The 12,970-nt window shown below is 40.2% G+C and overlaps 1 protein-coding gene across 1 annotated transcript in view; it reads right to left on the minus strand.

Annotated features, from left to right (window-relative positions):
• Positions 1-7,247: 7,247 nt before the first annotated feature.
• Positions 7,248-12,970, minus strand: part of WFS1 (wolframin ER transmembrane glycoprotein) — a 31,830-nt gene continuing 26,107 nt past the window's right edge. The window contains exons 6-7 of the mRNA XM_074147874.1: positions 10,700-10,845; positions 7,248-9,056 (exon numbers count right to left, since the gene is read on the minus strand). Of these exons, the coding sequence (XP_074003975.1) occupies positions 7,248-9,056; positions 10,700-10,845 (1,955 nt within the window). The remainder of the gene's footprint in view (positions 9,057-10,699; positions 10,846-12,970) is intronic.

The raw sequence follows: 12,970 nt of genomic DNA on the forward strand, positions 1-12,970 counted from the left end.
TGTATTTCCTGACTTTTTAAAGAACACCCGTTGAAGTACAACTCATCAGCAGTTGGGTGATGACTTCTGCTCCGATGCTTTTGGCATCCTACAGCAAACTGCAGCTGAGAACTAAATCTCTGCCAATAATTAAGACTGGAAAAGTGAATTGTTAATTACCTTCGTACATCATTCACTGACTTCTCCGTGAAGCCCATGCAGATGTCACTAACACTGACTAATCCAGCCTCGTAACTAATGAAATGCCAACCAAAATGAAGCTACAAGCTTGGCTCCAAAATGAAGGGCTTCTAAGTCAAGCTTCGTTTTTTAACCCATAAAGTGTGCTTCCTCTTAAAACTAAATTGTTTTCCTAAAATGTACACTGGCAGGTAATTATAAGGTTCAGGAACAGGGTTAAGAGAAATCTCACCTGTCCTAAGAGTGGGAATAAAGTCAGATGCGCTGCCAACACCGCAGGAACTCAACTGGGAACATGGCAGCGGTGGCCTGGGCTGTGGAGCAGCCGCCCTGTGCCTCAGCCGGAGCCAGGGAGGATCAAGGATGGATGCAGGGAAATGGTTTGTGGCCAAAGAGGGGGCGCAGCCCCCCCCTGGGCTCTGGGCTGTGCAGCAAGAGCTCACAGTGGGATCGCTGGAGGCAAATTGCCAGGGCCTACACACAAGCTTTTCTCCCTGGCTTTGGTGTGGTGAACCACATGCCAGCCTGGAGGGAGAGGCTGCTTAATATTTGGCCACAGAACAACAACGGGTGTGCGGTCTAATGCCGAAAACATAAATACTAAAAATAAATTATCTAAATCATGACAAAGGTCAAAAACTCCACTTCCCACTTATTTTAAGAGGCAGGATACCAAATTTTAAGATCACATTCTGACCACCATATACACACACAGCTAGTTACGTGCAAATATACTTCAAGTTACTCTTCGTAGAGCATAAGCATTTAAATTCCCTTCCTGCCCGAGGCGAGTGGACTTTGCCCTCTGACCTCACGAGCAGAGGATGCACCTAACAGCTGGCAATAAAACACTGCGTGACACCAGCGTCACGTGTCACTGTGTCACACGGGAGCTTCCCGAGAGCAACCCATCGCACCATTCTCTCTGCTTTTATATGGTATGTCTCCTACTGCCAAGTTTGCTTGTTTTCAGCCATACTCTTCCTAACACCCAAACTTGTGTTGTGCACGGACTGTTGTGGCTCTGGAGGTGCGATGCTTCTATTTCACAAATCCACGTCATTCATACAACTCAAGCAATAAAGGCAAGTACTGGGAGCGGTATTCTTACCGACTAATTTCAGGTGCTGCAGGACACTCTCAATTAAGATTCCATTCACACAGTCAGTAGAAGAAGACAAGCTGTGTTGGGGAAACTCGAGCCATCTGAGTTTCCTCTCCAAATGGTCCCTGAAAAAAAAACCCACACCCTGTTGCACATTATCTAGATTCAAACAGGAAGATATCAACACCTTAATAAAAATGGTGTGCTTAGAACAAAAGTTGCACCAGAAAAACGTTGCTAGGATCAAGATCCCCACACCACTTGGGAGCAGGAGTGGCCCATGCTGACACCCCACCCCTGCTTCTGCACACAGGAGCAACAGGGCTCCTGGCCAGGCTCTAAGACCACCAGGTGGTACAATACAGCCCAGCATCTTCTCTGGGAGTTAGGGATCCCCTTGAACAACCCAGCACCATTAAAGGTCTTTGCTGCCTGGGGCAGAAGCTGCTGTCACCTCACAGAGTTTGTACAAGGTGCCTTTTCAGCGCTGAACCTTGACCTTCACAGCAGCAATCCCACCGACACATGGCCATCACAACATGTACCAGCTTGAGGTCCTATCAATGCCGGACACGAGAGAACAGAGACAGCAGCAGACTGTGGCACTGGGGTAGGCATCCCTGCGTGTGGCCTGGCCCAGCTTTTATCACTGGTGGCAGGCGGGAAAGTTCAAAACAAACTGAAGGCAGCCTCTCTTGTTAAATCCATCCCCCATCACACTGGAGCTGTCACAAACCTTCAGGCAGAGCCTTCTCTTTTCTCTGTGTAACAGGGATCTGCAGAAGCGAGGAGGAGCAGACTGTGAATGTGTTGGGGCAGATGATCCAGCCAGATCCACCACAGGGGACACTGGTTCTGTGGCAGCTAGCATGAAGCAAAGACAACCATCTTCAAGCAGGTAGGGCCACCAGTCCCCACTATGAACCTGGGCCAGGCTGTGAATGTCTGGGCTGCCAAGTCACATGAATTATTAGTGTTGCCACTGTCCTGGGAGGATAGCTTCATTTTTTTTTGTGAGTTTGAAGACAGTGGCCTACTGTCTGGAGACAACTATAAGAAGACCTGCACGTTCTTCAGGAGGAGTAATGTGAACACATGGGACGACATCAGAATTTCACTGCTTTATTTTCCTTGTTGCAAAGGGAGATTGTTAAGGAGGAATTCACATCCCAACCCACAGGTCATCTGGGAAACAGGGAGAGGGGAGTTAGGGTTAAACAAGTCTGCCAGGTGGTAATGGCCAGGAAGGGACAGAAAACATCTAGTCTCCAGGACGTGCTGCTCAGTCAGGAAAGCTCCAGGGGCAGGTTTAGGCGGGTGTGGGCAAACCAAGCTATCAGGTGGCTCTGGTGCAAAAACAATGTGTGCACTCACTATGTTATACACAGATACTCCCCACGTTACACATGCGCTGGGCACACAACTGCTTCTTGGCTAAAAACCCCATGGTCAATAACCTCCTGCTTTTCTGTTTCTATTGTATTTTGGGAAGTGTGATTGTATATATGCACACACACTTTTTCTGTAGGATTGCCAAGATCCTCTGTTTCATTGTCAGCAGTCGTAGCCCCTCAGAGGAAACACCCCAAAAACCTCAGTACTGGAATCAGAATGTGCAGTAAAACACATCACTTGCTGCACAACTTTAAATGAAAATTTTTGTTGGATGAAAATGCTGAAGTGAATATTGTGAAGCTGCAATCTTACAGAAGATGCTTACTATAGCCATCAGTGGAAAGATATATATTCTGTATATTTCCCTCTATACTCACGTAAAATACTCTGCAAAGGAAGATTGCAAGCAGTGTTTTTGCGTTGCTTTTCTGCTTCAAAAGCTGAAGTTCAAGCTCATCATAAATGATGAAAACACAAGTTTTCTCAGTGCTGAACATCCCTCCTTAATGGGAAGGCGACTCTCATCTTTTCCACATCAGATTACAATTTATAAGAGGAAGTTGCAGGATGCTAATGATTATTTTTTTCCCAAAACAGAAGCTAATTAAATCTTTTGAGTAATAATATGAAAACAAATGAACCAGATTAATTAATGCATATAAACAGTAATGTGATTTGTTTGGTTGGTTTCTAGGCATCCTATTTGCATTTAAGTAACATTTGCATATATGTAGGAAATTGCTAGAGCAGATATATATATATATCTTTAGAAGTTGGTGAGTTCCACCTAATTTTTGAGACATGGATTAGTATTTTTCTAACTTAATGATAGGGTAGCTGGTTTTCCTTCATATCTGTCTGAAGATATGAAGGAAACTGCAACTGTGAAGCTGAGATGAGAGCGCAGCCTCCTTCGTTTGTTACTGAACGTGACCCTTGTCCTGAAAGGCTGTGATGGATTTCAAAAGTATTAAGAAAGCATTCACAATCTTGAAACTTCTTTTGCCTTTTCCAGTGGAAATGGAGAAGCCAAAAGGCAGACAGACATGGGTGTGCTCTGGAAGGGTGCATATTATTGTATGTCAAAGGCTGGAGTTTGCTGGCTGTGTAGGAATGTAAGAAAGCACCGCGCTGCCCCAGTGGTAACGTTCTTATTACTCTGTATTACAAAAAAAATTGCAAGCAAATTTGCAATTAATAATAGTTATTTTACAGTGCTTAAGAGAAGACCAGTTAGGTTCTAGGAAATAAAATCACATTCAAGTCCTACAGATCTACTGATTTTCCTTCTCTGAAAGAACTGGGCAGAAAGGAAAGTATAAACTCTTTGTGCAAGAGGCTGTTAGTCATTACAGAGTGGGCTCTTAAATTATTCAGAATCTCTATATGCATTTTGTTGTTTTTCTGTGCTTATAGAAGAATGTCCCAGTTTGGAGAACAAGCAGTACTTTTTCATGTTACTTTGAGGATGGAATTCAAATAATGAATATTTACTCTAAGTGCTGTATGTTCTAAATGCTAAAGCTGAGCTTACAGAAGAACAGCTGAACCTAATTTAGATGTGTCAATAGCCATGTAATATCCTCCTCCTCCTCTTCAGTTAATTAATACGAATTCAAAAGATTGAATTATCAGCCTAGAGAAAGGGCACCTATCTTTGGAACTGTTTATAATTCATCATGTCTTCAAAACTGAGTAAGAAAATAAAAGTAGGATTAATTGAATAATTAACAGCAGCTGCCACATTCTGACTCTCTCCTTTCCAATCTAGAAGGTGGACTGGTTTGGAATATTGAGCTGTAGCACACGAGTGGAACAAAGTTATTTTGCGCTCTGTTTGCTTACAAGATGTGAAGCAGATAGAAACACCCTTTGCAAAAAACACCTTGCCTGGAACTCCAATTGCTTATTAAGTATTAGCGATTTTGTACTTGCCAGGGAACATACAATTTTGAAAGATGAGATTTATTTGCTAAAGGTTTTAGAACACTGAACACCAGACGGACAAGAAAATGGAGTACCCATCCATCATGTTACCATTAATGTATCCCTCTTTTTCCATAAGAATATAAAAGGATCAAGAAGGAACACTTGAGAACTAGCATTAAAAGGCATTATTTAAAGGTCTTGAAGTCAAATTTACCTCCTCTTTCCTTTTCAGATACACAGAAGAGGAATGGAAAATGACCTCCTATGTGCTAGTGATCAAAACTTTCCACCTCTGTTGGAAAGAAGCATCCAACAAATTCAAATATCCCCATCAACAGAGCATGTGAATTATTTTTCCCAGGATCTAGCTAATTCAGGAGTTGTTTTTCACTTAAGTGCATAAAGGGAAATATTGGTGTCAATATCCTTGAGGTAGCTCCCCCCCTCCAAGGAACTAGGGAGTTTTAGCCAATATTTCTAAGTCTGCAAATGTAATAACGGTTATATGTCCATACCCCTAATAATTTCCTCAGAAAAGGCTGAATTAGAATTCTCAGAGTTATTACGTTACAGATGGGAATTGAGATATCTGGATTAACCCTTTTGTCTCTTTCCAAAGAAATCAATAAAATACTCCCCCTCTTCTTGCAAGACTTCTCACATCTGACTTCAGTCAATTTGTTCTTTTCAGGGTATGTAATAACTTCTTCAGAATGCACCACAGTAACTCAGTAAATTGACATCCTTACAAAGAGCAAAAGCTAAAACCAGTAGAATTTTTAACACTAATTCTGAATACCAAAACTGTTGCTTTTTTTCTCCTGACAAACATATGAATAGAAGTTTCACAGTTACGTGAATATAAGGAAAAAAAAGTAAAAAAAAAAAAAAAAAAGAGTAATCTCTTTATCTGCATCTTTTGTGCTTAAATTTCAGAGCAGGGAAGAATGTTTAGATATTTAAAAAGAGCCTATGGATATTCTAACAAAAGTAAGAGAAAGGGCTAAATTTGGCCTATTTCCCACCAAAATGGGACCAGGTAAGTGAAACTATGTCAAAATTTGCATTTACCTGCTATCATACATCACTTCTTTTCCCCAGGTGGAAACAGAGAGATGGTTGACAGTTTTCAAAACTAGAAGCACCCAGAAGACACAACTCCATAGATTTTTCTGATGGGCTCAAACATGACTATGTGGCTTCGGATGGTGGAGGCTTCTGCTCTGCAGCATCAGGCTTGGTGGAGAACCAGGCAGCACACCTGTAGGTGCCTTTGGCTTCTTCCCAACTGCAGCCCAGGGTGATGTCCAAGAGGGTGCTCGTAGTTGGAGTACAGCCAGATGCCTTGTTTGCCAAAAACTTCCCCTTCTCTATCAAGTGTGTCCACTGATAACACTCCCCGCCACCCCAAGCCCCCGGTGATGACTGATAGGCAAAAGCAAATAAGATCTAATGCACCGTCAGTGGAACAGTAACCAGGGAAATAGCATGTGATGTATGTGTGAAATACTGTCATCCAGTGGTTAAAAAAGGTAGTAAGTGCCAGTCTAGACCATGTGTAGACTTCACAGCTCTAAAACCTTCACCTGGCGTACCCCCATTTTACTGCTAGCTTGAAATCATGTGAAGCACAACTGCAAGTATCTCACACCGGGAAGTTTTAAACACTCCAAATTGCATTTTTCAGTTGAAGCTGTTATCAATATAACAAACAACTGCTCACAACATCAAAGCATAATGAACAAATGTTGTACCCATTTAATTCAAGTTTGTATTTTAGGTTTATTTGCACAATACAAATCATTGAACAAACATACTATTTCAGTTTCCACTGTAGACTTTTCGGTACTATTCTCAGTTGCTTTGGCTTGGCCGTTACTGGTACCACCTCAACACCAGCCTTACTCTCTGGGGTTTGACCTTCACACACCAGCATGGATTGTACCTTAGTGTCATATGTAGCTATCATAACCAATTAGAACAAACAGAATATTTTTTACAGAATATTTAATGCAAAAATGGAACCTTGAGGAGTTTCTACAACCTTGCTGGGGTGTGAAATGGTGTGCCCTTTCAAAAAACATTAAAGTCACTATCTTCTGGACAAATACTGAAACTGAGTTCTGTACGCAGATATCACCACCAGGTACTGACTATAAGATCACTTTTTTCTAGAAAACACCAAATAAATACAAGCAATATATGCAACATAAGCTGTTGTCAGCTACCTATTCTAAATCACACCTGTGAAAATACAAATGGGCACGTTGTGAATATTTAAAGAATAAAGTGCTTTTAACATCGAGCAAGTGAATGCATCTAGTATTGTACCGCAGGCAAATATATATCCATTTTGGACAAAATAGTCTCCATGCAATTAGTCAGCAGCAACCCCCTGCATTCATTTATAATACTAAACTAGTATATATTACTTCAGTCATACAGGGTTTACAGTCAGGATGGATACAGTGTGTACACTTACAAAACTCAACCAATGCTCTACATCAGCATACATTTTGAGCATTGCTACAGCAAGGTGGTGGTTTGTAGGGATTTTGTTTTCTCCTGTTAAGCCAAACCTTTGGTAGTGTAAATGCAGCGTACACTGAAGATACCACTGAACCAATGTGAGAGCTCATTATGCAGCTGACAGGAATGGGAAGAAGAAAAAATCAAAAGCGAATTTAATGGCTTTATGCACTGTGCTCCTCCAGTCATGCTCTATTTTCACATGCCTTCCTGCAGGTAAGAGTTTAGACATGCAATTCAAGCAAGTGATTGCTTTCAGTTCAAAGACAGGCCATTTACTGCCAAGACGACCCTCCAGAATTGTGCTGAATTCAATTATGCTTCCTTGCCTCAAGTTCAACAACACTTTTTTAAACTCATTGCTTGCCTTCAGCACAATATCTTTGGTTATATCATCCTCCTCTATAGGCTTGGTTCCATTTTTGCTACTGAAAGGCATGCCCACAGTTATTTCAAATTTGTACCGATCAAACATTTTCATGTGGCAGTTATGCTTTGTCAAATACTTGAGACGACACAATTCTTCCTCCTCCAAGGTAACATTTTTGGGGTCACACAGAGGGTAGGTTTCACCATACAAGCACCTCATCCAATCGCCAATAAAAAGCGGAAGCATATTTATTGCAGACTCTGCGCTATTGTCGATTTCCGTAACGCGCACATACTTGAACCGCCCAGTCCACGTCACTCTGTGTCCTTCCAGGTGACTACATAAAATCTGAGTACGTGCCATGTTAGTCTCCTTCCACGACCGGGGTCCGCAGAGGAAAGCATACTGATTCCATGTCAAGGTAGAGTTGTAAACTTTCATTCCCTCAGATCGATACACATAGAACCAACAGAACAACACTACAGCCGTGATCCACACCAGAATGAGCTTCACAATCGAGCTTCGAGTGAGGGATTTAACCATTTCAACCACAGAGAAGTTAACTTTCGTCCACCAGCGCAAGAGCAGAGGAACAGCACACAAAACCAGAGTCACTACAATTTTCACGAGCTCCAGAGACACAAACCACTTAATGAAATGGATCAGACACATCAGTGCGACGCCTACACCTAGCACTGGGAGGGCAAAGAGGAACAGAAAATAACCGATTGATGCGCGAACGAGCCCAATGCCAGAGGACTCCCGCAGAATGACCACAGAGAGCTCGCACCACATAAAGCAGACCAGATACGGGACCAGGTAGCAGTAGGTGCCTTTAAAGTTCCGTAGTTGTGCCATTCTAAAGAAAAGATAGAACAAGTACAAAAACAGAAGGCATGGGATGCTTACATTAATCACAAAGAAATGGCCTACAGGAACAGTAAAGAAGGTTTTACCTAAGAATTTCAAGTAGCCAAAATTCCCAGGTAATACCTGCAATAGGGATAAGCAACCTGCTGTTATCTCAGTCATTAATGCTCTCCGTGTGTAAGGTTCTGCACACGTGCTTAAACTCATGTAACTTGTCACTGTGAAGAAAACTGAGACGGTAGCTAACTCCGAGCACGGTATACAGTCTTTGCTTGCTATAGGGAAGGAGAAAATGACAAAGAACACCGAGAGTAAAAAATAAATGTATGGCTCTAAGTGATTCCATCCAAAGTTCACCTCAGCTTGCTCAACATCTAGGTTGGGTTCAAAACGAAGCAGCAAGTCAGTCAAAGTGCGGAAGTTTTCCCAAGCCTTACTGTCCTGAAAAACTTTCAGTGTGCAAATCACCATAGAAATGAAGGACAAATAGAATATGACTAATGGAATAATGAAGGCAAAAAAATCAATTGTCAGATTACTGATGATGAAGAAAAAGATGAGAGCATTGATATGGTGTGTTGGAATAATGGTAGACAGCCAATGCATTCCTGCCTTTGATGCAATATCTATAAGGTATTCTTTAATTTCCATAATGGCATGAAGCGGGTATTTTACAACCTGGAAAAAGAGAAAGAAGTATTTTATTTATGAGCATTTTTGTATCTTTACTTCAGATATTCTTAGCTGAAGCAGTAGCAGTCAGTTGTCTAAACCTCAGCTGACATGAAAAGATTTATATTTCAGACAAATGTTGCCAATAAAATGAGATTATTAGCTCTATTTTGATTAATTCAGTCAGATCAAGCTCAGAGGCGATTTTGATTTCAGGAAAGATGTATTTCATTACCTTTGACACATATAATTAAATGGCTTCCTAGTCAAATATTCTGCTCCGCTAACTTCATGCTGAAGATAAACTATGCGGCTGCAGTCCTGTTCTATCTTAAGTCATTACTTGAGCTGTCAGTACTGTAGCTTTAAAGCACTTAACTGTCACTGTTTTGCAAGGATTATGCTATATATTCTATATATGCAAATACACTACAGGAAGTGGTGCACATAAATCATATGCACTAACAGGAAGTCTTTATAGCTATGGTTTAGCTTTAAAACATTTCTTCCCAAGCATCTAGGGATGCAGCTGTCAAAATCTGGTCTGGAAGCAGAAAAAATATCTTTAACTAGTAATTGCTACACAGTTAGGGATTCTTTTAAGTCCACAACAGTAACAGTACAGGATCTTAAAACTGTGCCTATCTTGCATGCCATTTTCCAACACAGTCACCAGACAACAGAGGAACTGCTGGATCGAATCCTCTCCCTATGACCAACCACACACTTTACACAGGATCAATTAAAAGGTACAGGATTTTTCAAACACATATTCAAATATTGTATCTGCACAGTAGATGCTGTAAACAATCTTCCTTCCCCCATAAAAAAAAAAAAATAGTTTTTATGTTTTCCCAGAACCTATGCTTTTATATTAATTACTTCAAGGGAAAAGCCAAGAATGTTTCAGCAAAGATCCATGCATCGTGATGAACTGGGGCAACACACACAATGACTTGGGCATAAGTTTATTTATTAGCCAAGGTGTTTCTGTTCTTCATAAATGCATCTCTTTCAGAATATTAGTTATTCAAGAGATCAAAAAGAGACAAAGACACCCCCCCTTTTTTTTTCCCACCCCTACCAAATGATAATGGGGACAACAAAATGACAATTGCAACAAGAACTCTCATGTCAGCAGCTAGAAACCCCCTACCTTGCTTGAAATTTATACCAGTATTGAATGCATGCACCTTAATTTTCCCTTCTCCTTTCACTATCTAGAAAAGCATTGGTACAGAAAACCACCAACAGCAAGTTCCACCATTCTTGAATTCCTTCATAAGAGAACCTTTCCACACCTCAAAGCTATGGATAATTTTTCCCACCTGCTTGCTCCTGTTTAAGTAAGAAAGATACGAAGCATATAATAACATCTATAATAAAAAAATACAGCAGTTATGATAGTGACATTTAAATTCTCACTGAGATGCAATGAAGGTAGATTGCTCTCTTCCAGGGAAAACTATTATCCCTTTCTCTCAAACATGACTCATATATATGAAACTGTAAACATATAGACAATTCTTGTACTGACCTATATAGGCTAAATATCAGCTTTGAGATTCAAGTGCAAGTCACCTTTATCTTGTCTGAAATGCGTAAGTTACGAGCTCTTCAACACAACCTGTTGAGTATTGTCTTTTTACCTTCAGTCGCAGGGGTAACTCTTCAGGAGTCTTCCCTGCCAACTCATCATCTTCCTCTTCCTGCATAATCAGGTTAGATGGGATGATTCCCTTTGCGTACTTCTTGGTAATTTCAACAAAGTCATCCAAAGCAATAAATTTTTTAGCTGAAAGATAAAATGAAGACTTTGAGTAAATAGTATCACTACAACACTGTACTGATTATGAGTTGGAATATTAATTTTCTTTCCTGGTATTAAAGAAGATCTACGCTGGGTGTCAAAAACTGAACTACTGACAACACAGGCTTACGTTGCAACTTGTTCTGGGATCTGTGCTGAAAACAAGCCGCTTGCAATATATGACTACTCTAAATCTTGTCAGACCAGCAGGTAAGTTTATAATACCACTAAGCAGTAGAACAGAGTGAGTGAAAGCAGCTTATTCCAAGGAAAAAAGTAAAATATACTACTGGATTAGGTCATACAATTTTAAATCATAAGCTATTATATCTTTGGTAACTTCTTGAGAGAAATCTTTATCTAGCAGCCACAACTGAAAAGAAAGAATTGTACAGGAACAGTCACGAGTTATCCGTATGTTACTAACTGGAAAACTGGCTTCTGAGTTGGCAGCTATGTGGCTACACAAACTATATCAAACTTTATCAACTGTAATGTAAAACAGATAGCCAGCAAAAAAATGTACTTTGCTCAGTTGTACACAGAGACAAAGTTTATCACTCTGACCTTCAAGATCCTTATCTGTCCCTGTGAGTAGAAGGGAGGCAAGAGGTTACTTCCGAAAACTCTAGGGATGCTGCCAGACAGAAGACGATTTAGACACAGCTTCAAACTCTTTTCACAGCCTTACATTAGCATGGATTAGGTAGTTTCTACGGTAGACAAGCTTGATGTCATTTGTAAAGGAGCATAATTAACAGGAACTTTTTTTCCCATACACTAAAGCAAATGACATTGCTGTAGATATGAAAGACTTTTGAATGACAAAAATCTGTAACACACCTCCTACACAGTAAGTTTAGCTAGTCAGCTAATACAAAGATATGAAAACTGGCCTGCTTAATACTAGTTCGAGATTTTAAAGAGAAAGAAAACTCAACTGCTTCACTAAATTTAAAATCAGGGGATTAGTGGGTTTGAGCCTACTAGTTTTTTAATTTAAAAAAATACTACTTTTCCAGAAGTTACACATAAACACATCAGTATTTAATATTGAAAACACTGTAGATAGAGAACAAAATAAAGTATTTGTGTCAAGGTAGCTGCTATGGGAAGAGGAGTGTTAAAAGAGTTCAACAGAAAAACAGCTTTTGCTTTAATCTCACAACATGGAAGTTGCCTTTTGCTTGGACTTCTATTTTTATTTCCCCCCCACCTCATTACATGAACCCGTATATCCCACCAAATACCATCTGGCATGCCTCCCAAGAAACAAGAGAGGATTTATTTATGCTAACTATTCTTATCATTCACAGACTGTAAGGCAACATCATTCACACAAAAAATTCTGGGAGACTCCTTAGCTGTCTTGGTGGGGTTCAGATCAAGCCTAATACCAAGTGTGTCATCTAAATTTATTGTCCTATTGTGAGAAAATATACAGTGGTAAGACAGTCTCTTTGGTGTAGAATCAGTAAGTAGACATGGTTAGAAACTCACAAAAATTCCTTAACAGCACTTTTACAGGACAGTGGTGTGAGAAACCAGGACCTGACATATGGGACATCCTGGGAGGGAAGGAGTTATCAGCTTACTATGTATAGATGGCCCATCAAATGTAATGACATGTATACTCTCAGCCACACAACAACTGTCAATTGACAATGCCAGCTCTAATCTTCCATTTATACCTCCGTTAAGGATGGTCCAGACCAGGTATCTGCAAACACATATCTGGCTTAAAAATTATCTTGCAATTATTGGCAATGTATTAAAACTGAAAGAAGAATCTCCTGCTGGCAAGATAAATGGAGAAACTCAGTGGATCAAAGAAGTAAATGCTGAAGAGTAACAGCTGTCTTGTTCATCCACGAAAAGATAAAAGCTCTCTAGAGAAAAGGTAACAGCTTAACTCCTACTTTAAGTGTTTGATGAAAACTTTTCGTCTTTAAATGTTATTAGTATTTTGTCACCCAAGTGTCTCTTAAATTGATATAAAAAGCTTATGTTGTAGATTCTACTTTATTATTCATAGATATTTTTTTTCTTCAATTTGGTTATGACAAATTCCCCTGACTCCCCCATCCACCGTAGAAAAGGAAAAATATGC

This window comes from Numenius arquata, chromosome 5 (genome assembly GCF_964106895.1).
Source record: "Numenius arquata chromosome 5, bNumArq3.hap1.1, whole genome shotgun sequence".
In the NCBI taxonomy this organism is placed as follows: domain Eukaryota; kingdom Metazoa; phylum Chordata; class Aves; order Charadriiformes; family Scolopacidae; genus Numenius; species Numenius arquata.